Here is a 25220-nt window from a genome sequence, read left to right as displayed (position 1 = left end):
TGGAACGATAAACAAGTAACCTTGGATCAGGACTTTCCACCTACCATTATTGGAAAGCGGAGAGAATATGCCGAAATCTGGAAAGTGTTAAAAGAGAAAGACGTGCGGTTTCAAACACTCTTTCCCGCCAGGCTGCGGGTGAGACACGGTGATGGAGTTATGATTTATGACACTGCAGCGGAGGCGGCAGAGGATATGGTGAAACGGGGATACGCAGTCAAGCTCATACAGACACCAACATCGCTTGTGGAACGCATCCAACAGATGACCTGGACCCGGGTGGACCGACGCGTGAGGAAGAACGTACCCGATTCAGAACGGGACCCCAGCTACAAGGAGAAGTTACGTGCATTCAGGAGAACATCCCCAAACCCAAACACGGAGTAAAGGTTTAAGACTGCGAGGTTTTTTTGAACAAAAATGTCCCTTTGACTGAAATATGATAAGTTCGAAATGACTGGGTGAGTAAAATATCGTAGTATTGAAGGTTCAACTATGAAAGTTTACGAACACTGTCATAGCCATGAGGATCCCCTGCACTGTTAACAGGAGCAGGGCTACTACCTTACAGCGCCCCCTGGGACACATGAGGGTCTATTGCGCAGACCCCAACATAGGGAGTCATGTTCATTTCTGGGTTTTTTTGTTGTGTTGTTCTACATTTTGCTGTTCTTGGTAGGGAGGGGAAGAATGCCATGTTTAATGACTTTGTTAATTACTGATACACTCAGATGTCATCCCGGTCCATAAAATTTGTTTCACTAAATATAAATGGGATTCACAATCCAATTAAGAGATCAAAGATATTATCACAATTGAAAAGGGAGAAAGTCCAGATAGCATTTCTTCAGGAGACTCATCTGGACGATGGTGAACATGCCAAACTGAACAAAATGGGATACTCAAAAGTATATTTCTCTTCGCACAGCTCGGGAAAACGTAGAGGAGTCGTAATCTTGTTGTCCAACGCAGTGAATTTTGAATACATTTCTGAATGCAAGGATAAAGAAGGAAGATACATATTGGTTATAGGTAAACTGGAGGGAATAATAGTGAGTCTGTTAAATGTGTACATGCCACCTGGCAGTGACTGGTCAATATATAAACATGTATTGGAAACACTCACAACTAAATGTCAAGGTATTCCAATATGGGAGGTGACTTTAATATTCGACTACAACCAAAGACTGACAGCTCAAATGGTAGACCAGATGCTAAGAATATCTATAGAAAGGTTAATAATTTTATGAAAGAAGTGGGATTAATTGATGTCTGGAGAGAAAATAACCATAGAGTGCGTGACTATACTCATTATTCCTCAGCCCATAATGTATATTCACGAATAGATTTTTTTTTCATGTTCATGCATGATACGCACAGAGTATTAACTTGTGAGATTGGAACTTGTGCCATATCAGACCACGAACCAGTGTATTTAACAGTCAACATTAGCAACAGGACTAGATCCACCCTATGGAAGCTAAATTCCAATATCTTGAAAGATACTGACATTCAAAACACTCTGAAAAGGAAATTCAGTCTTATCTTGAACACAATGGCACCGATGAGGTTTCCCCGGCAATACTGTGGGATACTTTGAAAGTCATAATTCGAGGAAAGATAATAGCAATCTCTGCTACTCTAAAGAAACGTAAAATTCAGAAAATACAAGAATTAGAAACCAAACTTAAAGAACTTGTGAAAGAGCACTCCACGTCACCAATAATTTGGTCAAATCTAAATAAAGGAAATGAAAAATGAGATTGATGCTATAAACACACAAGAGATCCAAAAAAAGCTCCTTTTTACAAAACAACGATACTACGATACAGGCGGGAAAGCACTCAAGCTTTTATCTTACAGATTAAGAAACAAGAGGCAGAACGGACAATATACAAAATAAAACACCCAGTAACAAATGCTGTGGAGACTAGCCCTGAAAAAATACAAGAATGCTTTGAAGAATATTACCGGAAATTGTATTCTCAACCACAATTAGGGAGCAGTGAAGATATTGATGCATTTATATTATCCCTAAACTTACCTAAAGTTTCAGAGGACCAAAATAAGAGATTGACATCAGAAATAACAAAGGAGGAAGTTTCAGCATCAATAAAGAGATTGAAAAACGGCAAAAGCCCAGGGGCCGACGGATTTAATTCAGAGTGGTATAAAGTGATGCAAGAACACTTAGTTTTAACATTGGTGAAAACGTTTAATTGGATTATCGACAAGAAAAGTATACCACCTTCATGGAAAGAAGCCATCATTTCCATAATCCCGAAAGAAAATAAAGATAAAATGCAATGTGGAAACTATCGCCCCGTAAGTGTGCTCAACATAGATTACAAAATTTTCACCTCTATTTTATGCAAAAGATTAGAGACAATTCTACCAGACCTTATCAATAAGGACCAGACGGGTTTCATTAGACAGAGACAGACTCAGGACAATATTCGAAAAACATTATTAATTATGAAACATGTCAAAAAATGTAATTTGGAAACACTTATGATAAGTTTAGATGCTGAAAAAGCATTTGATTCGGTAAGATGGGAATTCCTATATAAAATAATGGCTAAATTTGGCTTCCATCATAATATTATTGATACTTTTGCATCACTATACAACAAACCAATTGCTAGGATAAAAATTAATGGAGATTTGACCAAAACTTTTGCCTTGGAGAGAGGCACTCGTCAAGGGTGTGGAGCTTCCGCACTTTTATTTGCTCTATTTATCGAACCGCTGAGCCAAGTTATAAGACAGACTACAGAAATCAAAGGTGTAAACCTCGACTCAGGTGAACAAAAACTAGCCCTTTTTGCGGATGACATACTGATATTCTTGACTGAGCCCTCGCTATCCCTACCCAAACTAATGCAGGTGCTGGATAGATATGGCTCCCTCTCAGGATATAAAATCAACATAAATAAAACTCAAGTGTTAAAACTAAACTATAAACCACCAATAAGTATAAAAAACACATATAAATGGAAATGGGACTCAAATAACATCAATATTTGGGAGTGGTTTTAACAGAAGATTTGAAAAACTTTTTGACAGCAAATTATGGTCCATTAATCTCAAAATTAAAATGGATTTACAGAGGTGGAGTACAATCCCCTTCTTGGGAATACATTCTCGTGTGGAGTCAATCAGAATGAACATCCTTCCAAGATTGCTGTATTTATTTCATTGTTTACCGGTTTGGATACCACAGAAATATTTTGATGAATGGGATAGAATGTTGGGTAAATATATTTGGCACAATAAAAAAGCTAGAGTTAAATACAAAACATTACAGTTGAGGAAGGAGAAGGGTGGACTCGGGCTACCTTGCCTTCAAGAATATTACTTTGCGGCCCAACTTAAACCCCTGGTATCTTTAGGTTCCCCATCCTACTCAGCCAGTTGGAAGGAGGTTGAAAGGGTAGAAACAGAAAAAACACCAATTATGGCAACATTGTCAGATAAAAAAATTAAGAAACAATTAACATTATGAAAGATTTTATGTATGAATCTATGTTGAAATGTTGGGATGGGGTACTAAAAATTTGTAAATTGGAGAAAATCTCTTGGATATTAAGATGGATAGCGTATGATTCGGACTTTTTGCCAAATACTCAAGATAATAGGTTTAAAACTTGGATCTCAAAGGGTCTGACTTCGTACTATTCTTTCATCCACAAGGGGGAGTTCATGAGCTTTGAAAAGCTGAAGGGGAAAAATGGTCTTCATCAAGATGACTTCTGTAGATATTTACAAATCAGGCATCATTTTGACCAAAACATTAAAGCCCTATGGGAAAACAGTGAATTAAGATTTATTCACACCTTTTCAACTCTAATAAAATCAATTTCTATGAACAACATAATATCCAATTTGCACAAAGCAATTCAATTAAGTAAAAAAGGTAACACAGAGCACATTAAGAAAAAAAATGGGAAATTGAGGGCAATCTGAACATTTCAATTGAAAGTTGGGAAAAGATTTGTCACCTTCAGTGGAAGACCACAGGATCTAATACATGGCGAGAGTTTGGATGGAAAAGTATTACGAGGTTCTTTATCACACCTGTTCAAAAAAGACACAGAGGGAGAGGGGATACATGTTGGAGGCTGTGTGGCTCCTCTAGGGCCAACCACTACCACATTTTTTGGGATTGTAGTATTCTTAAGACATACTGGTCACAGATTTGTAATCATGTAAATAATGTTTTTGGCTACAAAGTGTCATTTACATTTGAATGCATATACTTTGGAGATGTAAATGTTCAGAATTGGAGAAGGAATGAAACAAAATTATTGGCAATCCTATTAATAGCAAGTAAAAAAGCCATCACAAGAAAATGGTTGAAGGCAGACCCCCCTTCGGTGGAAGAATGGATAGAAATAGTCCACGATATCTACGAGATGGAAAAACTATCCTCCATCATTCGGAACCAAAGAGACTCTTTCTATGAAACATGGTCAAAGTGGACAGAATATGTGAAATATACAAGATCGGACTTTATCTGAACAATATATATATAAATTTTAATTAGCGAATACTGATCATTTATTTTCTGAACAAATGTAACAGCACTCTTCCCCATTGTTCATAGTTTCTTTTCTGTTTTTTCCCTCTGTTCTTGTATGTTTGGATAAAAAATAATAATAAAAAAAAAAACATACGTGAAGAAGAAGAAGAAAAGTTTCTTATTTAACGTGGGTAGCCAACAAAAGCATGAAGCTTGTTTCCAGAAGGGCCCACGGCACGTGTCACTCCCCCCCCCCCCAACACTGATGTTAAGAGTGCCAGTCGGGAGCATGGCTCTGATCGGGAAGCGAACACGAATCGCTGGCGTCCCAGTCCAACGTGCAAGCTGTTATGCCACCATCTCCCTAAATGGACATTGACATCTCTGGAAAATATGTCACCTTGAAGACAGCATATGTTACGCTCAAATCTCAATGTACGTTTCTGCATTAATGCTGCTAACACAGCAATGTAAATTACCTTTGTCAAGGGCAATGATACAACCCCATACCATAATAGGCCCTGGCTTTTAGACTTGTTGCTGATACATAACAATCTGGGTGGTCCTTTTCATCTTTTGTCTGGGTGTCCGTCTAGCCATAATACACATTTCCACTATGTGATGGTGCAACCCATCTTCCCAAGGGAGTCTTTGCAAGGGTTCAGTGAAGTTCTATCTAATCTAAGATTCCTTGAATCATTTAATGATATTGTGCACTGTAGTAGGAGAAATATGTGAATCCCTTTCAAGCTTTCTTTGTGGAACATTGTTTTTAAACATTTCAATAATTTTGTAATGCATTTGTTGACTATTGAGATGGTTTACCCATCAATGGTCCTCAAAAACAATCTTTTGTTGGCAATGCTTTTGTAACAAATTATGATTACATTCACCTTTTGGCAAATACATTATTTGTTGTTCATCTTTCAACTGTCCTCATTTCTTCAGAGTTGCCATAGCGGATCCAGTACAGATTTGCTTTCGGATTTGGCACAGGTTTTATGCCAAATGCCCTTCCTGGCACAACTCCAGTTTTTCCTTGAGAAACAAGTACATCTCCTAGTCTTCCAAAGAGGTCCATCCAAGTACTAACCAGTACCCACTCTGCTTAGCTTCGGAGAGCTGATGGGATTAGTCTGGGGTCGGCAATCATATGCCATGAAGGGCAGAGACACTGCAGGTTTTCCTTACTACCAATCACCTAAGCGGGTGATTTCATTAATGATCAGGTGTCTCAACAGGTGGTTTCATTGATAACCAGGTGTTTATGTTCAGGGGAGAAGCTCATCAGCAAACCCACCTGCTGAGGTGATTGATTACACAGAATAGACTGGCTGCTAAAAAAATCATTATTTTATTTCTTTATTTTTTTTAACCCTCATAACTAGCCCTAAATTGCTCCCGTTCAAACCTTTTTGGAACGTCTTGCAGGCCTTCAGTGCAGGAATGTTTGTACATTACCAAATCAAGTTGACCACACAAAATATGAATCATCTTTGGTTCATACTGTCTGCAACAAAATGGAAGTCGAAGCAAATGTAAGAGCACTGTACCCCTGCCCCCACCCCCCATATTATTGCAACTTTTTCTGCTGTGTGTGTGTGTGTGTCTCCGTCTCCACCCTTGCTGTGGCCACTAACTCCAGATTGGCAAAAATGTGTAAAGTTCTTGAGTAATGGTATGAAATAGTGCTGTTAGATGTTTACTTTCTTTGGATCTGTGACTTATACCAACATTTTGTCTCTCTTGCAGTCATCATATCTGTCCAGATGGATCTGAGATAACACAATCAGCCATTCTACCCTTATACCAATCTTCAGCCAGCTGCTAAACCACAATGGTAGAGCCCACCGGGCTGAGCCCTGAGGGGGCGGAAGCAGGCATGGGCGATGTAAACACTTGCAGCTTGGAGATAGAAAGGAAATATGATGTCATCCCTGCCGTCATCTGCTCCATGTGTTGCCTGTTTGGGATCATCTACTGCTTTTTTGGTGAGGACTCCAGGCTTTGATGCCAGCATATTATCCAAACATCAGTTAAAGCTGTGATCTTGTTCCCTGATGTACTGTAAGTCTGAATCTTATTGAATTTTGTTCAGTCACCGTGCCTCAGAGGGATCAAACTCAAACTCTATGAAAACAGGGCGTCCCTAGTGACCTCAGTGGCCACTGGACCTCAGCCATCGGGCGAGACATTCCAGATGTAAACGCAGTGTTAACATGATGTAAAACAAGGACTAGCACCACCTCTAGAGTGAAGCAGACAAGACAGTCCTGATATCTATTGACAGGCAAAGCAGAATGAGCCCAAACAAACAGAAACAGTCTCATACCAGCTGATAGGTAATACTAGCTTGTTAGTTACCTTGCTCATGCTAACTTGTAATTCAGACTCCATAACTAATCTGGAATGGCAGGTGGCCCACACCAAGGTAGGACCAGTGACCACAGAGAAAAAAATATGGCAGAGAAATGTGGCCCTGTGTCTTAAGTCACACATGGGTGAAGATGCGTCACGCAAAAGTATAATAACTTCCTCTCTTTTTGCTTTGCTGTGTATTTAGGCTGCGGTTGCTAGGTAACGTTACGTGATCACCGACAAGTGACACTTTTTCACACTGTGCTTCTTGCTTTACGTCACGACTGATGGACCCATTTATCTCTGTGCTGGTTCCTCATTGAAGATCTCTCTCATCTCTTCAGGTTACCGCTGTTTCAAGGCTGTCATGTTCTTGTCTGGTCTCATGTTTGGCTCCGTCATCATTTTCTTGCTGTGCCACAAGGAGCACGTGTTGGACACCCAGCTGAGCGTGGAGGCCAGCGCGGGCATCGGTCTGGGTATCGGCTGCTCGTGCGGCCTGGTCACCATGCTGGTGCGTAGTGTCGGCCTCTTCATGACCGGCCTGCTGCTGGGCCTCCTGCTGGCTCTTGCCGCCCTGCTGGTTACTCACCAGTTCTACACTCCAACCACACTCTGGGTGCCCCTGGGTGCCCTCCTGGGATTGGGCATGCTGTTTGCTGTGTTTACGTTGCAGTGGCAAAAGCTGTTCACTGTGCTGTCCACCGCCGTGTTCGGTGCGGCCATCATGACTGTGTGCGCAGATTACTTCGTGGAGATGCTGGCGCTGGTCATGCATGTGTATGAATGTTTGCGCCTCACACCGGGGCCGCCTCTCTGCTGGTACAGCTGGGTTATTCTGGGCATCTGGCCTGTCCTCAGCATCATGGGAGTGTTGGTCCAGTGGAAACTGACGGACAATGGCTTCTCTCACACCGAAGGTGAGGATGAAATATCAGCGAGCTGTTTTAGTGAGAGGAAACTTTGTTAGTTATCTCAGTCAGTGTGGCCGTACTTTGATCCTGAAGAATGTTATGATGCTGCCTTTGATTTCTCCCCCATCAGTGGTTATCAATCGAAGACAGAAGAGAGTCCAGCTGATGCGGATCAGAGAGAAGGATGCTAAAAAGCGGCAGCAGCCAGGTGGGCAGGAAGGCACGTACCGCCGTAAACCCACCCCAGTCAAACGTTACGCTGGGGATCTCCTGGCACCGGTCAGTGTCGTCCAGCATGACACGTGCTGTAATCACCATAACTGTTTTATGGCAACAGAAAGACCGGGAAACACTTTTTTTTTTTGGCATGAAACTTCTATGTCATTTTAGAGTTGAGAGCAAACCACATCTCACTTATGTCTCTCTTGTTCTTCCTCTCAGAGCTACCTGCAAAGTCTGCGGGACAGACAGTTGAGCACAGGCACCTCCCTTAGCAGCCTGAGCACAGCCAACAACACCATGATTGACCTGGACTACGAGACCGGATCCACTGTGCCGCTCACCGCTACCACTCCAGTCGTAAGGATCTGAGAAGGAACTGCACTCACTGGGTCTCCAACTGGGTTTCCACAAACTCCTCTACTCACATAGAGTAATAAATACCGATAAACACGAACAGATGGAGGGGAGAAAATGTACTTTTTATCAGCGTGTCAGCAGCAGGAACTTCATGGAGTGAACAGAATGAAGACATTCTTCAGATGAAGGGAGAGGTGCTGGAACCCTGTTTGGTGATCCACTCAAAGAAACTCGTAAACATACTAACAAAGTTCCTCGATTTCCTCTTATCATATATTGAATATCAGTGGTGGGCACAGATAACCAAAAAATTAACTTTGATAACAGATAATAAGATAACTGAAAAGTTATCTTTGATAAAGATAAACCACCCAAAAATGTATCGGAATTTACAAATAATCAATAACCGATAAATTCCGGTGTTGTCTATGGGACATTTGCAGTTACTAAAGAGCTGAAACTGATTTTTAACATGATCACTTTTGAAAGCATCAAAAGCAGTAAAAGACCTAAAGAATAAGCAAGAATGTTTGACCATACTGCCCCCTGCAGGAAGCAGCACAAATAAATCCTGAGAGCACCCACGAAATCAACTCTTTACTAATCATAATCATTTTTTTCTTTTAATATTCTGCCCCTGCTGGAAGCTGTTGTTTACAACAGCTCTTCCACCACACAGACACACTGAGGACAACCATAAGACCAACTCCCTATCAATTTCAACACTCCGGTCAGGCGGAGGTCTTGAAAAATAAAGTCATACTAACTTATGGTTTTTTGAAAATACTGATAGAATAACTCCATTAATGTCAATTCTGTCATTTGTACAAAGTTAAAATATAACATATATCTTTTAATGTTGAATAAGGCACTAATTCTGAGGTTTTGTAACAAACACAGACCGCAAAGCATTCTGGGTAAAAGTGCTAAACAGTGATTGGTTCAGTAATCCATTATGTAAACCAACATGTTAATGTGACGTGTGTCCTGTGTTGGTTTAAAGATAAATGTGCTTTTGTAAAATATTCCATTTTTATTTGTAAAAACAGGCATTTTTACGGAGCCCTGGAAGTGTCATCACAATTGCATGTTTTAAAACTTTTATGATGTTGTAAAACGTGCACTCAATATTAGTAAGTAAGTAAGTAAATTTATTTATATAGTGCCTTTCACAGACATAAGGCCATGTACACACGTTGTCGGGTATTTGTAAAACTGAATATCTTACCCTTTCAGTTTGGGGAAAAAACTCCATCCACACTACGTCGTTTAAAAAAAAATCCATCCACATCGAACCGTGTAAATGTGTTGTAATTAGTCTGCCAAACCTTTGGGTGGTGGTACTGATTAAAATTCTATCCAATCAGGAGCCTTATTCTCTTGTCGTCACTTCCACAAAAACTAAAAACATGGCGTCAACCTCGTTCGTGTGGACCGATAAGGAGTCGGAATTACTTCTAACCGTAGTTTTAGAATACAAAGTTAACAAATATATGCACACAAAAAGCGCCTGGACAATGGACAATACCAACACTTTGAGAGCAGCCATGTACCCAGATGTTTAATACTGCCATGAACACTCCTGGCCAGTAGATGGCAGTAGCGGCCTTGACAAAATGTCAGACAAAATTCCAGATAATCCGTGTCTGCTACATTTAAGATGCATGGAATTTAACAAACGCAAATACACTAACGTCTATAAACCCAGAGAATATATTCACGAGAGTTTTAGGCACTAGAGTTTAATGCTGTTATCTGTGGACCCTGAACAGAGTGTCTGAAATGCATTTGTCCTGTCGTGAACGTCTGAGATTACCTTATGCTACCCATAATGCATTGCTGCCTGGCACAGAATGTGCTCACAAAACCTTACAAATTAGCACATTACTTTAAAACGAAAACATATATCTGATATTTTCACTTTATAAACTTCAGACATGACAATAATTTTAAATAATTTGTCTAAAATGAGTGGTTAAAATTTGAACCATAAGTTAAACATGTATGCCTCTGGATGACTTGGTGACATTGTGATTATACTAGTATGGTATTAAAGGAAATTTTTGGTCACCAGTTCTGCTTTGCTTACAGAAGATAGAACAACATGTCTCTTAGGAAACATTTAACAGGTAGGTCTTAACAGCTTTAATAGTTTTAAAAATGTTTTTCGCTGTTCAACTTAGTACGTTATCGGTCTAAAAGTTATCGGATGGTAATTCGTCGGAAGGTAATTAGTCCGATGATGGTTTTTAAATTTATCTATAAAGATAATCCGATAATGAAAACATTATCTTCGATAATTATGTTATTGGATTATCGGAAGTGTGCCCACCACTGTTGAATATACAACTGCAAGTACACACCTCGAGAAAACAAAAGTAGGCTTTCACATTACATGTGACACACGAGTACTGTGTTGAAAAGTATGAGTACTGTACTTACTGTACTTTAATATGTAGTCATTGTCATGAAGTGTCTGCTTGCTCATCAGATTTGTGAAAAGCTATGACTAAAATGTTTGTTTTTGATGGAGTGGTCAGAAAGTAAAATCTGACATGTAAATGAAACAGAAATAATGCAGATATAAAATGTTTTGCATTTACAATATATATATATATATATATATATAATATATATATATATATATATATATATATATATATATATATATAGATAATATATATAATATATATATATATAATATATATATATATATATATATATATATATGGGATGGGATGACTAGTTGACTACAACTAGCTAACATCTGACTAGTTGACTATTTGTTATTTTTCGAAAACCTCCCACCACCCCAATCGCTCAGTGAAGAAAGTGTGTGATCCTTGGAAGGTGAATTAGTCAGCTCAAATGGGTAGTCTATGCCTAGTAATAGAATGCAGGTATTATCTTCATGCTAATGCTGTTTATTGAATTTGTGATTTTGTGCTTATATTTTTTAAATAGATGTCACATTTGGGTTTCACCATGAACATTCAAAATTGGTTTCATTCCTACTTTTCATTAATAGTCATCCCAACCCTAATACATATTTAGAAATCATGGAGGGGTCTGAAATTTTCATCTTAGTTGCATGTCCACTGTGAGAGACATAATGTAAAAAAAATAAATAAATAAATAAAATCCGGAAATCACAATGTATGATTTTTTAAATAATTTATTTGTATGTTACTGCTGCAAATAAGTATTTGAACACCTGTGAAAATCAATGTTAATATTTGGTACAGTAGCCTTTGTTTGCAATTACAGAGGTCAAATGTTTCCTGTAGTTTTTCACAAGGTTTACACACACTGCAGCAGGGATTTTGGCCCATTCCTCCACACAGATATTCTCTGGATCAGCCAGGTTACTGGGCTGTCGCTGAGAAACACGAAGTTTGAGCTTAGTTTAGGTCTGGGGACTGGCTCGGCCACTCCAGAACCTTGATATGCTTCTTACAGAGCCACTCCTTGGTTATCCTGGCTGTGCGCTTCGGGTCATTGTCATGTTGGAAGACCCATCCACAACCCATCTTCAGTGCTCTAACTGAGGGAAGGAGGTTGTTCCCTCAGTTAGTACATGGCCCCGGTCATCCTCTCCTTAATACAGTGCAGTCGTCCTGTCCCATGTGCAGAAAAACACCCCCAAAGCATGCCACCCCCATGCTTCACAGTAGGGACGGTGTTTTAGGGACAGTGTTTTTGGGATGGTACTCAGCATTCTTCTTCCTCCAAACACGGTGAGTGGAATAAGACCAAAAAGTTCTATTTTGGTCTCATCTGACCACATAACTTTCTCCCATGACTCCTCTGGATCATCCAAATGGTCATGGGCAAACCTAAGACAGGCCTGGATGTGAGCTGATTCAAGCAGGGGAACCTTCCGTGCCATACATGATTTTAACCCATGATGTCTTAGTGTATTACCCACAGTAACCTTGCAAACAGTGGTGCCAGCTCTCTTCAGGTCATTGACCAGCTCCTCCCGTGCAGTTCTGGGCTGATTCCTCACCTTAGAATCATTGCCTCGCCACGAGGTCGGATCTTGAGCCCCAGTCCAAGGGAGATTGACAGTCATGTTTAGCTTCTTCTATTTTCTAATAATTGCTCCAACAGTTTATCTTTTTTTCACCAAGCTGCTTGGTAACTGCCCCGTAGCCCTTTCCAGCCTTGTGGAGGTCTACAATCTTGTCTCTGGTGTCTTTGGACAGCTCTTTGGTCTTAGCCATGTTAGTAGTTGGAGTCTTACTGATTGTGTGGGGTGGACAGGTGTCTTTATGCAGCTAACGACCTCAAATAGGTGCTTCTAATTTGGAATAATAAGTGGAGTGGAGGTTGACTTTTTAGAGGCGGACTAACAGGTCTTTGAGGGCCAGAATTTTTGCTAATTGGCAGGTGTTCAAATACTTATTTGCAGCAGTAACATGCAAATAAATTATTAAAAAAATCATACATTGTGATTTCCAGATTTATTTTTTGGATTATGTCTCTCACAGTGGACATGCACCTAAGATGAAAATTTCAGACCCCTCCATGATTTCTAAGTGGGAGAACTTGCAAAATCGAGCCGGCAAAGAAGAAACTTCTTAATTTATACTACAGCACGTATGTGGTAGTGATGAGCAACGACAAACTCTTTGCTGTTCATTTCTAGATGTTTACATAATTGTCCATTTTATTTTATATTACTGGATTTTACAAGGAAAGCAGTCTTGTTTCCTGAATTGTACATGTGTTGATATACTTTTTCCTTCTTCTTCTTTTCAGAGATGAATAAATGTTTGATACAGAAACACATTTTGGCTGCTGGTTTACTGTTGGTCTCTTAGGGCTCCAGGCAGCGCTCACAGCATTACTCACCAGATTTTCATAAGCAAGAAGGAGGTCAAGGGGAGGATTTCCTATTCTGCAGTTGGTCACAGTTTCCATGGTGTTGCTTTTTTTCTGTCAATGCAGGACAGACCAGCTTTTCATCATAATGAACATTTGTAGAATCTGAAGCCATTCTTTTCACAGTAATTTTATTTCACAATATACTTTTATTGCTATACAATGTTCAAAATCCCACAGATGCATGTGAGGCTAATATGCATAAGTACTATGCAAGATGATTAAGAGCACTCAGCCTACTCATATTAGGCATTATTTGGTTTTGATTGTGGAAGTCCAGACAAAAACATTACATCATTACTGAAAGGATTAAAATGCAAAGTCCAGCACATATTGGAATAAAAAAAGCCACCTTTCATTGCTCCCTGAGACTTAACTTGCATAACTGTTCCAACAACTGACCTCTCAGCAATCAGTCAGTTGTGGCATGCTGAAGTGGCTTAGTTGCCACATCCAGTGAAAAAACAGTTCTCATGCTACTTTTTAAAATCGGATTTTCATGATTCATGCTTGCTTGCTGTTACTGAGGTTGCACGATTGTCAATGCCCTGGAGTCAAACCAGGACCAGGCTTTGGCCCTCCTTGCACCTGCTGCCCCATGGTGGTCCCCCTCTAGCATCGCATCCAGCGCTCCTTCTTGCTCAGTGGGTATCCTCGATCCACTCTGTGCACCTCGTTCACACGCCAGTACTCATCTCCCTTGAAGAAGAAGATCTTGCTGTTGGTCCAAGTGAAAGCGGCGTCTGGACTTGATGGTACTCCGGTGACGAAAAAGGCAAGCGGTTTGGGGTAACTGTCACTGTTATATTTCAACTCATCCCACTGCCAGTACTCTGAGCCCTATGCAAGTAGTGAAGGAAAAACACGATTACTAGTCACAATAACACACACTGTGTATTGCAGAAGCACAGTTAAAAGCATTTCTTAAATACCTTAATGAAGACCAGCTTCTTGTTTCTATTTAAGTACAAGGCTGCATCGATATTCGGTGGGATCCGCGTCACCTGCTTGGGATAGCCATCATCCAGTGAGAACTGCGTGTACCTCCACACATTACTGCCTGTGACCACAAACAAGCTCAGTAAACCTGGGGTCAATGAGCATGACAGAATACATACAACTTCAATTAATTTGTACAAGCATCGGGCGTGCTTGTGTGCATACAGGCCTTGCACTGAATGTAGCCTTTAAATATGAAATTCAGAATTTAACATTGGATAATATGGATCCACATTCCTGAATCATCCTCCTGGTGGCATCACAGCATGTGATGTTTTCCTTTTGAAAACGACTACAAGACAGTATTTTGAAACACATTGCAAAGGCTTCAATACTGCAGAACAGTGTTTCTAGCTTGCTGTCGCTCAGCTGCAGCTCAACCACTTATCCAAGATCGGGTCACAGGGGGCTGAAGTGTGTCCAGGGTACACCCTGGACAGGACTCCAGTCTGTTGCAGGGCCACATACAGACAAACAAACATCCACACCTGCACACGCACCTACTGACAATGTCTTTGGATGTGGGAGGAAGCTGGAGCACCCAGAAGAATCTCACGCAAACACAGGGAGAACATGCAAATTCCACACAGAAAGGCCACAGGTGGGAATTGATCCCATGACTTTCTTGCTGTGAAGCAGCAGTGCTAACCACTAAGTCACCTTGCTGCACAAGTTACCTCAATGTTTTTTTTTATTATTTTACAGGAAGAAACCTAAAGCAGAGTCAGTGGGGTGGCCATCTGCTTTTGCTGTTCTATCAAGACAAAAAAGACGGCACAAAACAGAACTGACAGAGGGTGCAGTTTAGTACCAACAGAAATGTTGCAACAGAGAACCAAATATAAATTCATTGCTTTCAGTGGAGTGATAAACACACAACAATGAAGTGTAGACCAGAGAAAAAGAGCACGTATCTCAGTTTGCTGTACCTTGAAAAAAATATGACTTGTTGGTTCTTTGAGAGTGCACGGCTGCATTCAGGTTTCCAGGGAGTTCCTTCCACAGCCTGTTGATCTTCATTGGTGTGTTGTATCCTGTATCTGAGATCGTCCACACGTAATCGCCACTGAAAGCAAACGTCTTTCTCCATGGTCCTGAATAAACAAACAAACATGCAGGGTTTTTGTTTGGAACATGCTGATTTAGACGCCGAATGTGTTCGCCTATATGTCGGCTCTGCAATTTAAAATATTTATTGATTTATTTTATTATATTTTTGACATCTGACATGGGGTGCTGTGACACCTGCATTTCCAACAGGGGGTGCTACAGCACCTCCAGCAACCCTACTTCCCACAGCTATATCTGCATACTCTATTGTACAAATAACAGAAAAACTGTTTGGGGCGTAACACCAACATTAGTGCACCAAGTGTCTTACACAGTGTAAAGTCTGTGCCTCCAGGCTGGACCTCTGAACTATTTTAGAATCTAAAAATTACGGTGAACACGGGTAAAAAAAAAAACATTGTGTTATGCAGATTTGACTCACCCAGCATGATGGCGTCCAGAGTGGCGGTGCAGGGGTCAGGGATGTTCTGAGAATCATGGCTGCTTTCTGTAGGGAGGGGGCTTTCAAAACTCGTTGGACCGGCTAAAGTACTGCTCGCACGTTTTCCTGCAAAACAGAAGGTTCTTTCTTCACCTTGGCATTTCAAAACTGGTGCAATTATATTATTTTGCCAGATATATTTATACAAATTCATATTTCTCCTCACTTCAGGATCAGAGTGTCGTAGAAAAACATGAAATGCATCATTGAAACTCGAAAGGCCAGACTGCACACACACACTCATGTATGTTTTAATAAATGGAGCACAGATGGGTGCAGGATGACGGAGATTCTCTTGGACAGAAACCTGACACACATCCAGAGCTAACCACTTCATCTGGGTGTGGCTCCATATTTTATTGCTTTATCTAACAAGACAGTGAAATATGGCAACAGGTATACTGCATTTTCCCTGTGATCCTTGCAGTGGTTTTATATTTTGCTAGTGTGTTGTCCGTGGGGATCCATGGGCTCTAGATTGGGTAGTGATTATTAAATAGGTAGGTGACATTTTTCAAGGGCAGTAAATTGTGCAAAGGTCTATAATGAGTTGGAATGGTGTATGAGTCCAGAGTGTTTTTAGAACCTTAGACCTCAACAGTTTTTAGAAGAAGAACCCTTTCATTTCCTGTTAATTATGTAATTTTTTAATGTTAATTTGCTGTCTTAATGTATTTAAAAAAAAACTGTTTAGGTTCTTGTTATCATATACACACATTATTATTATTATTATTATTATTATTTTATTACTTCTATTTTGTCATTTGATTTTTAAATGGTCCACAATGGAAATAAGTGTTTTCACTTTCTTGTGTCATCCATGTATTTTTAATGCATTTACAATTATATTATGTACTTACATCAAACTTATTAAATAAAATCATCATAAAATCATCAACTCACATTTTTAATATAAAGATGATTTACTGCCCCCTGCTAGAACGGTGTGTGAGTTCAGAATGTAATTATCAACATCCATTGTTTAATGTTGTCAGCTAATATCCGTAGTTTCTCTAAAAATATTAGTCCTATCACCTTTCCATTTTCACAGCTTTCATCGTCTCCCCAGTTTGTCAGTGACTGAAGGTGCACGCACACACATGCATTAACTTTTTGTCTTTTCTGTATTCTGTTACTAGCAGTTGCTTTTATTTTTACACACCCATACAAACAGAGACGTGATGGAAGACATCAAACGCACTACACTTTTCGCTCATGGTAACAGCAACATGACACTTAACAAAACTGACTAAACCAATTAAATTACAAAAACAATATAAATCAATAACACTAACAACACTGTTATGAACATGAACCACAATAACATTTAAAACCCCAAAACCCAGAACTTTCATGGTGCATTGCAGCACAACGTCACTGTTCACTGGGTCACTGTGTTCATTGTTATTTGTTAATATTGCTAATTTCTCCAAAAAATATTAGTACTATCAACTTTCCATTTTCGCATCGTTCATCCATGAGCCACAATACATAAGCATACCAAACAGCAAATGCCAACTCTCCCCAGTTTCTCCGTGATGGAAGGCATACACACACACACACACACACACACACACACACACACACACACACACACACACACACACACACACACACACAGGCCACTTGGCTATTATAATATAGATTATTATACATTGTCTCCAATAACTCCATAACTGTAAACATCGAAAATTTTAGTGCCTTTTCCATTAACCTTTCAAAATGATTACTCAATTCTCAAAATGGTTTTCAATTAATTTAATTGTAGATTAGTCATTTATTAATCTTTGGAGCTCCAGTGTACAGTTACCAGTGGTTCTTGGAGTCAGGAGGCTTCAGACATACGCAGGCCTCTGAGGATGATGCCATGTACAAGGATCAGAACTAAGCACATTTAGTAAAGACATCTTGACCTCCTCATTTTTATCTAGACTGGCTCCAAAAGGTGATGGTTTTGATTCCACACCAGACTCAAAGTCTGCACCAGTTGTTGTGATAACTGACTTTAAGAGTTTGCAATTGGGTATTTGTGCTACCAAACCTCTGATCCAGCAGCACACATTTTAGCTCTTAAAATTATTTCTGCAACCAGTAATGTATCTTTAGAGAACGTGTCACCGCAACATTTTTTGCAGTGACACCACCAACAGCAGAATACGTCCTCAAATGGTTGCACATCATCAAGGAAATGCTGACAAATGCAATATCAACATTAATTTGATATTTTATGTTAACAGCTTGGAAATGGTGTGAAGTTTGCTTGATGCACTCACCGTATAACGCCTGGATGCCTTTCACATCATCGGCATACAGCCTGAAGTTGGCCTGGTACCCAGAGTAGACGGGTGCCATCAGAGCGGCTCGGTACTGAGAGTGACCCAATCCAAGGGCGTGGCCTATTTCATGAGCAGCCACAATACGAAGATTAGTACCATAATATGTTCCCTCAGTCCAGTACTCATCCTCGTCAAAATGCACAATCCCAGATTCTGGTGACTCAGCATGGGCCAGGACATGACCTGCAGGAAATAAACAACAACGTCTGACTCAGCGTCCCAACAGCCAAACTACAGAAGCAGCGTGAAAAATTAAATAAATAAATAATTAATTTTAAAAAAAAAACCTCACCAGGGCCGTCAAACGGAACAGGGCAGGAGAGGTCTTTCTTATGGAAGGAGATTTTTATGTCTGCTCTGCCGTAGTGGACCTCTCTGAAGGTCAGAGAAGTCACGTCACTCCAGTACCTGAAGGCCGAGTGGATGGCCGTCCTGACCTGTGACCTCTTCAGGTCGGGTGTGTAGTTGTAAATGCGGTATGTCAGACTGTTCTTGCGCCAACGGCCTGTACGGGAGAAATCCTCTGTTTTAAGTGGTACTTCTCTATGTTTACAAAACTGAATTGTTTAGGACATTATAGTGTATCAGCCGTTACGTTAAAATCATCCCCACAGTCACTACTGTTTGACGATGCAGCATTTTCAAACAGAATGAAAAGCTTTAATGTCTGCCCTAAGCTTAACTCACCTATCACTCTGTATTTGTTATATTTCTTATTGAAGGGGTCCTCCATGCCACAGCGGGGTGCTCTCATCACACCAAGGGTAGCTTCATCAATTTCTCCAGTAGGGGGCAAGTCGTTCACTCTCTGAAACACCCTGGAGACAACAGGTGATCGAAACATCTAAAATACATTAACAGAATAAAAAAAATTCCCACCATATTTTAAAGAAACCTTCAACATGATATGAACGGCGTGTGTGTGACACAAACATCAATGTCAGAAGCTGCGGCTTTGTCGGGTAAACCACATCATTACTGGAATGGTAACAAATTTTTAAATTTTGACTCTGTACACCACCAAAATGAAGCTGATATACAGTAGTGTTCAGAATAATAGTAGTGCTATGTGACTAAAAAGATTAATCCAGGTTTTGAGTATATTTCTTATTGTTACATGGGAAACAAGGTACCAGTAGATTCAGTAGATTCTCACAAATCTAACAAGACCAAGCATTCATGATATGCACACTCTTAAGGCTATGAAATTGGGCTATTAGTAAAAAAAGTAGAAAAGGGGGTGTTCACAATAATAGTAGTGTGGCATTCAGTCAGTGAGTTCACCAATTTTGTGGAACAAACAGGTGTGAATCAGGTGTCCCCTATTTAAGGATGAAGCCAGCACCTGTTGAACATGCTTTTCTCTTTGAAAGCCTGAGGAAAATGGGACATTCAAGACACTGTTCAGAAGAACAGCGTAGTTTGATTAAAAAGTTGATTGGAGAGGGGAAAACTTATACGCAGGTGCAAAAAAAGTATAGGCTGTTCATCTACAATGATCTCCAATGCCTTAAAATGGACAAAAAACAGAGACGCGTGGAAGAAAATGGAAAATAACCATCAAAATGGATAGAAGAATAACCAGAATGGCAAAGGCTCACCCATTGATCAGCTCCAGGATGATCAAAGACAATCTGGAGTCACCTGTAAGTGCTGTGACAGAAGACGCCTGTGTGAAGCTAATTTATTTGCAAGAATCCCCCACATAGTCCCTCTGTTAAATAAAAGACATGTGCAGAAGAGGTTACAATTTGCCAAAGAACACATCAACTGGCCTAAAGAGAAATGGAGGAATAGTTTGTGGACTGACATCAAAAAAGCTGTTTCTGAAACAAAACCAAGAAATGTGAATGAATTGTGGAATGTTGTTAAAGAATCTCCCCCTCTAGCTTATCGTGGTGGGGGAGTTTGCGTACCCGGATGATCCTAGGAGCTATGTTGTCGGGGGCTTTGTGCTCCCTGTAGGGTCTCCCAAGGCAAACAGGTCCTAGGTGATGGGTCAGACTAAGGGCAGTTCAGAACCTCCATGACCAGTAAAAAAAATCAAGGACCGAGACGTCACCCGGTATGGCGGAGCCGGGGCCCCACCCTGGAGGCAGGCCTGGAGTTGGGGCTCGCACAAGCGCCTGGTGGTCGGGCCTTAGCCCATGGGGCCTGGCCGGGCTCAGCCTGAAAGAGTGACGTGGGCCCGCCCTCCTGTGGGTTCACCACCTGCAGAGGGGGCCATGGGGGTCGGGTGCAGAGAGGATTGGGTGGCGGTCGAGGGCGGCTTTGCTTGAGCTGCTGCCCCCGCGACCCGACTCCGGATAAAGCGGAAGAAAATGGATGGATGGATGGATGTTAAAGAATCTTAGAGTGGAATAACAGCTGAAAGGTGCCACAAGTTGGTTGACTCCATACCTCACAGATGTGAAGAAATCATGAAAAACTGTGGTTATACAACTAAATACTAGTTTAGTGATTCACAGGATTGCTAAAAAAGCAGTTTGAACATAATAGTTTTGAGTTTGTAGCGTCAACAGCAGATGCTACTATTATTGTGAACACCCCCTTTTCTACTTTTTTTTACTAACAGCCCAATTTCATAGACTCCACTGAATTTTGGAGGTGATCTGGATCCGGATTCTGAATCAGGATTCCAATCTGTACGCTTCACTTTGTCAGATTTTGAGGATTACATCAAGACTACTTAACAGATCTTCATCAGATTTTCGCCACATGTTGGTGTTGGCCCTAACAAGACTCCATTAAATTTTGGAGGTGATCTGGATCTAGAACTACTTCATGGATATGACATCACGATGTAAAACCAAGATCAGGAAGATATTTTGTTTCAGCTCGTGAATTAAATATCAGATTGCAACATCTTGATCAGTCAGATGATCAGTGTGCAATTATTGCATTGTGTTGTGGAATCCGGATCCAGGTAAAGTCCGGGTCACGATGTGACTCACATATCTTATATTGAGAGTCCTCGTCAACCCTTGGTGGATGTCAGAAATCCTGGATTGCACTTGTTGAGAATATGGACTTAATCAGATTAAGATCAGAATATTACCATACATTTAAATGCAGCCTTGAAAGTCTTCTTTATCTTTGACTGAATAAACTGTGCATAGTTCAGCTTCATCACCAGTTGTATAGTTTCATGATGGACAGAAAGAAAGAAAGATGTTAACAAAACAAAGCTGATGAAATCTGGGCTTGAGAGCGCCACATGCTTTCTGACAAACTTCAGCCAAAATGTTACTTTTTAAAAAAAGCCCTTCTCTATTCCTCTCCACCACAAAGCTGTATGGTAAGGCAACAGACAAACATTGCACTACGCATTTCAGAGGTGGGACAAAGTCACCATCGAGTCACTCTCAAGTCATGAATCAGCAAGTCCCAAGTCAAGTCTCAAGTCATAATGGCCACCAATTTTTTACTAAATGACTTGAGACTTGACTTGGTACTTGCAGTTTGATGACTTGAGAATGACTTGACAGTGACTTTGTCCCACCTCTGCCAGTCACAGCCACAGAAGCGTACAGCTTGAGAGTTGTCATGCATGTCTTGGTGGCTTCCTCCACTAGTCAGTTTTGGAGAAATGCTTAGACCCGACAGGTTGACCACACAGGACCATACTGTTTGTATTTCTTAATCATTGATGTAAATAAAGTCCAAGACATATTCAGTGACTTAGAAATGTTCATGTGTCCATCCTCTGACTTGTCTAAATTGACTGTAAAAACGATGATCTGTTTGTATTAACAATAATCTTTATATTTAGTTTGTCCGATTACTTTTGGCCTCTGAAAATGGAGGTACTGTGCATATGTATAGACAAAAATCCTAAATAGTTAATTAATGCATTATTTTACCTGAGAGCCTCAGAGAACTCTTCCAGGTAAGACTGGTTCTGTGGATCTCGGGGTTCACTCAGGTATCCATACTTCCTGAGATAGGCCTATAACACACAATAAATTTCTCATACACTCAAGAAACTAGACAAACCCCTTTATGTTAATGAGTACAGTTAGTGTTGAGATAAAATTGTATATTAAATGTGGTCAGATGCCTCTGATGGTCTTACCATTGCTTCATTTGTTTCTGTCCCTTGTTGCACCACTGCACAAAACGTCCCACAGAGGCTGAACAGCAGCAGCGGCAGCACCAGCAGCCTGACGCGCGCCATCATCTACTACACCTTCTGCACCAATAGGTTGTCCCCAGATTCTCAGAAGTGGTCAGTAGAGACCCACAGCTGACTGTCTTTATCCTCTGAGCTTTGCAGCAATTTTTCCTCAGCCGGCGGGTGAGTCAGCCATGTGGCAATGATGACCCATCTGTGAAGAATGAGGTCTACAGGAGCAGCCAGCTGGCCGTCAGCCAACGTGTCTGATGTGAAACTGTACAGCTGTTCACCGAGGATGTGCAGCTCCGCAACAGCCTACAAAATCCAGCAAGTTAGAGTCAACGGCCTTATATCTGCAGGCTTTGGAAAAATCAAAAGAGGGTATTTGAAGGAACATCTCACTGCATGTTATTCCTTAAAAGATCTGTGATCTTCATCTTCTTCTTGATCTAGCATGTCCTACTTCATGTATTACACAGGTCTAAATTATGGGTTTAAAACAAACAAGGTGCTTCACCTCCTCCTCCTTGTCTACATTCCTCCTCTTCCCACAAAGTCATTACTCCACCTGGGACAAAAGGAGTGTGTTTACAGCCGCCCATGCACCAGCGTGCTGTGTGAACCATCGCTGCTGACAGGTAACCGTCTCCAACACACTCATGACACTGATGGCTGAATTAATGACATGTATATCATTTAAAACATCTTAATCCAGTTTCAGTCTGTTACCATTAGCTTCACATATACACTCTTACAAATGGTCAAAATACATTCTGCTCATTGTTCACTGTATCATCATTTAGTCACAAAGAAACAGAACCAAAATTTATTGCACTGGTTTGAATTTATCACCCAAAGTGACAGAAATATCTGTTTTTGCTGACTTAAGCAAATGTAAAGTTAAATCATCTGCACACTCTTCTGAAAGTGATGACAAGGGAAATGAAAAGAGGAACTGGGAAGGCAGCGCACACATCCTTTTTTTTGGGTGGGTGGGTGAAGCTGCTTTTAGCATACAAACCATAATATGAGTTAGTCTGTGTGGACTAGGTAACATCATACCAACATGTTGAGGTAGACTGGAGACCAGAATGGAAGTGGTTATCTGCTTCTCTGTGGACTTACACCAAAGTTAAGTTTGTCAGATACAATAGATGAGCTGATGAGCTACTCCAGAGTGGATGGAGGTGCAACAGTTCACCTCACGGTTGAGCATGAATCATGGTTTCAAAGTCATGGTGTGGTTGTGCGTGGTGCATTTTTTGCATTTTGTATCCCCAGTCATACAGCTTCATGAAAATTCAGTAAGGTATATCTTATGTATTATATTCCAGTTCTAAGGTGGAACTATGCCAGTATACAAAGGTATATCTAAATATCTAAAAAGGAAGAGTAAAATAGGAGAGTAGAAAAGAGTAGAGTAGAGCCACTCAGGTGCCTGGTCTTGAGAACCAGGGATGGTGAAGTGGTACAGAAGAGGGTTTTCTTTCACCAAAACATCAAATCTAGGCTTGCAGCTCAGATGTACCTTCTGGAAAATTGTAACTGAACTTTCAGGTCTTCTTTTTAAGAAAACCCTCCTCTATACCACTTCATCATGAAGTGGTGTAGAGGAGTAGTCTCACAGGACATGTTGTGACATGTCCAGCTCTTACACAATTTCTCGGATACTCACTCGACTGAAAAGCCACCGAAAGCCGTCTGAATCTTCCAAATGGTTTCCACCTGGCTGTCTCTCACAGTTTCTGGAAAAATTTGATTCAGCGCTGCTCCAATCATTCAGACATTTTCCTCGCAATGAAAATCATACGAGGGGGGAGGACCAGTGCTCACTCAAAGCCTGCTCACAGATGAATGACGCAACCGGCAGGCATGAAAAAAATCACGCATGCGCACGAAAGTTCAAGGTTGGCTCATGCAAGCACACGTGATTCAAATCCATCAGGTTTTTGAAAAAAAAAAAAGGTCTGATACTTTTCTAACAGACCTCGTACAACCCATCATCTTGGCTTTTATATTTTTAATTAATTTATATCAAGTTGTAGAGATCTTTATCCGGCTGGGTTGAGGATCAGCACCTCTAAATCTGAGGCCATGGTTCTCAGCAGGAAACCGATGGATTGCCTACTCTGGGTAGGGAATGCGGTCTTGCCCCAAGTGAAAGAGTTCAAGTACCTCGGGGTCTTGTTCATGAGTGGGGGGACAATGGAGTGTGAGATTGGCCAGAGAATCGGTGCAACAGGGGCGGTGTTGCATTCACTCTGTTGTACTGTTGTGATGAAAAGGGAGTTGAGCCAAAAGGTGAAGCTCTGGATCTACTGGTCAGTCTTTGTTCCTACTCTCACCTATGGTCATGACGGTTGGGTCATGACCGAAAGAACTAGATCTCCACACTGGCCTGGGAACACCTCAGGATCCGCCAGTCAAAGGTGGTCAGTGTGGCATGGGAAAGGGAAGTCTGGGGTCCCCTGCTGGATTTGTTGTCCCCGCAACCTGATCTCGGATAAGTGGTTGAAGATGATGATGATGAAGTTGTAGAGATTTGCTTTCAGTTTAACTTTAAGGAAGATAATTTTAGGCATTTTATTTTTTTGTATTTGAAATGGCATAAACAAATTAAAATGTGTGAAATACCAAGTGTTCCAATAATTTTGAAGGGCACTGTATATGATGTTCTGGTCCAGATCTAGGAGGAGAGCCACCAGGACACTATCCGTCATCTCATTAGATGATGAGATGAGATGATTTTTGCCCCCCCCCCCCCCCCCCCACATTAAGCTCTGATGTGTTTTCAAAGTGTTCCTTCAAATTTTTTTACCAGTATATATACAGTTGTATGTAAAAGTTTGGGCACCCCTGATAATTTCCAATGATTTTCCTTTATAAATCATTGGTTGTTTGGATCAGCAATTTCAGTTAAATATATCATATAGCAGACAAACACAGTGATATTTGA

The 25220-nt window shown here is 40.7% G+C and overlaps 2 protein-coding genes across 4 annotated transcripts in view; one reads left to right on the top strand and one right to left on the bottom strand.

Moving 5' to 3' along the window:
• LOC117507072 (transmembrane protein 198-like) overlaps positions 1 to 8647 on the top strand; it is an 82347-nt gene extending 73700 nt beyond the window's left edge. The window contains exons 2-5 of one of the 3 annotated variants that reach the window (XM_034166833.1): positions 6275 to 6513; positions 7225 to 7800; positions 7925 to 8002; positions 8236 to 8647. In XM_034166833.1, coding sequence (XP_034022724.1) covers positions 6360 to 6513; positions 7225 to 7800; positions 7925 to 8002; positions 8236 to 8288 — 861 coding nt within the window. In that variant the 5' untranslated portion in view covers positions 6275 to 6359 and the 3' untranslated portion in view covers positions 8289 to 8647. Of the gene's footprint in view, positions 1 to 6274; positions 6514 to 7224; positions 7801 to 7924; positions 8074 to 8235 lie in introns of all 3 variants that reach the window. The other 2 variants (XM_034166832.1, XM_034166831.1) reach the window with 2 other exon arrangements.
• Positions 8648 to 13389: 4742 nt separating this feature from the next.
• On the bottom strand, positions 13390 to 22459 carry mmp19 (matrix metallopeptidase 19). The gene is made up of 9 exons (XM_034166830.1): positions 22223 to 22459; positions 22011 to 22096; positions 18835 to 18965; positions 18440 to 18652; positions 18085 to 18330; positions 15752 to 15877; positions 15189 to 15353; positions 14193 to 14320; positions 13390 to 14100 (listed from the first exon to the last, which is right to left on the bottom strand). Exons 1-9 carry the CDS (start codon positions 22325 to 22327, stop codon positions 13873 to 13875), a joined length of 1428 nt encoding a protein of 475 aa, XP_034022721.1. The 5' UTR covers positions 22328 to 22459; the 3' UTR covers positions 13390 to 13872.
• Between the last annotated feature and the right edge of the window lie 2761 nt (positions 22460 to 25220).

The sequence above is a fragment of the Thalassophryne amazonica genome, chromosome 3, assembly GCF_902500255.1.
Source record: "Thalassophryne amazonica chromosome 3, fThaAma1.1, whole genome shotgun sequence".
NCBI classification, from domain to species: domain Eukaryota; kingdom Metazoa; phylum Chordata; class Actinopteri; order Batrachoidiformes; family Batrachoididae; genus Thalassophryne; species Thalassophryne amazonica.
Note: the sequence above shows the minus strand (reverse complement) of the source record. Positions and strands in the feature narration are given on the sequence as shown.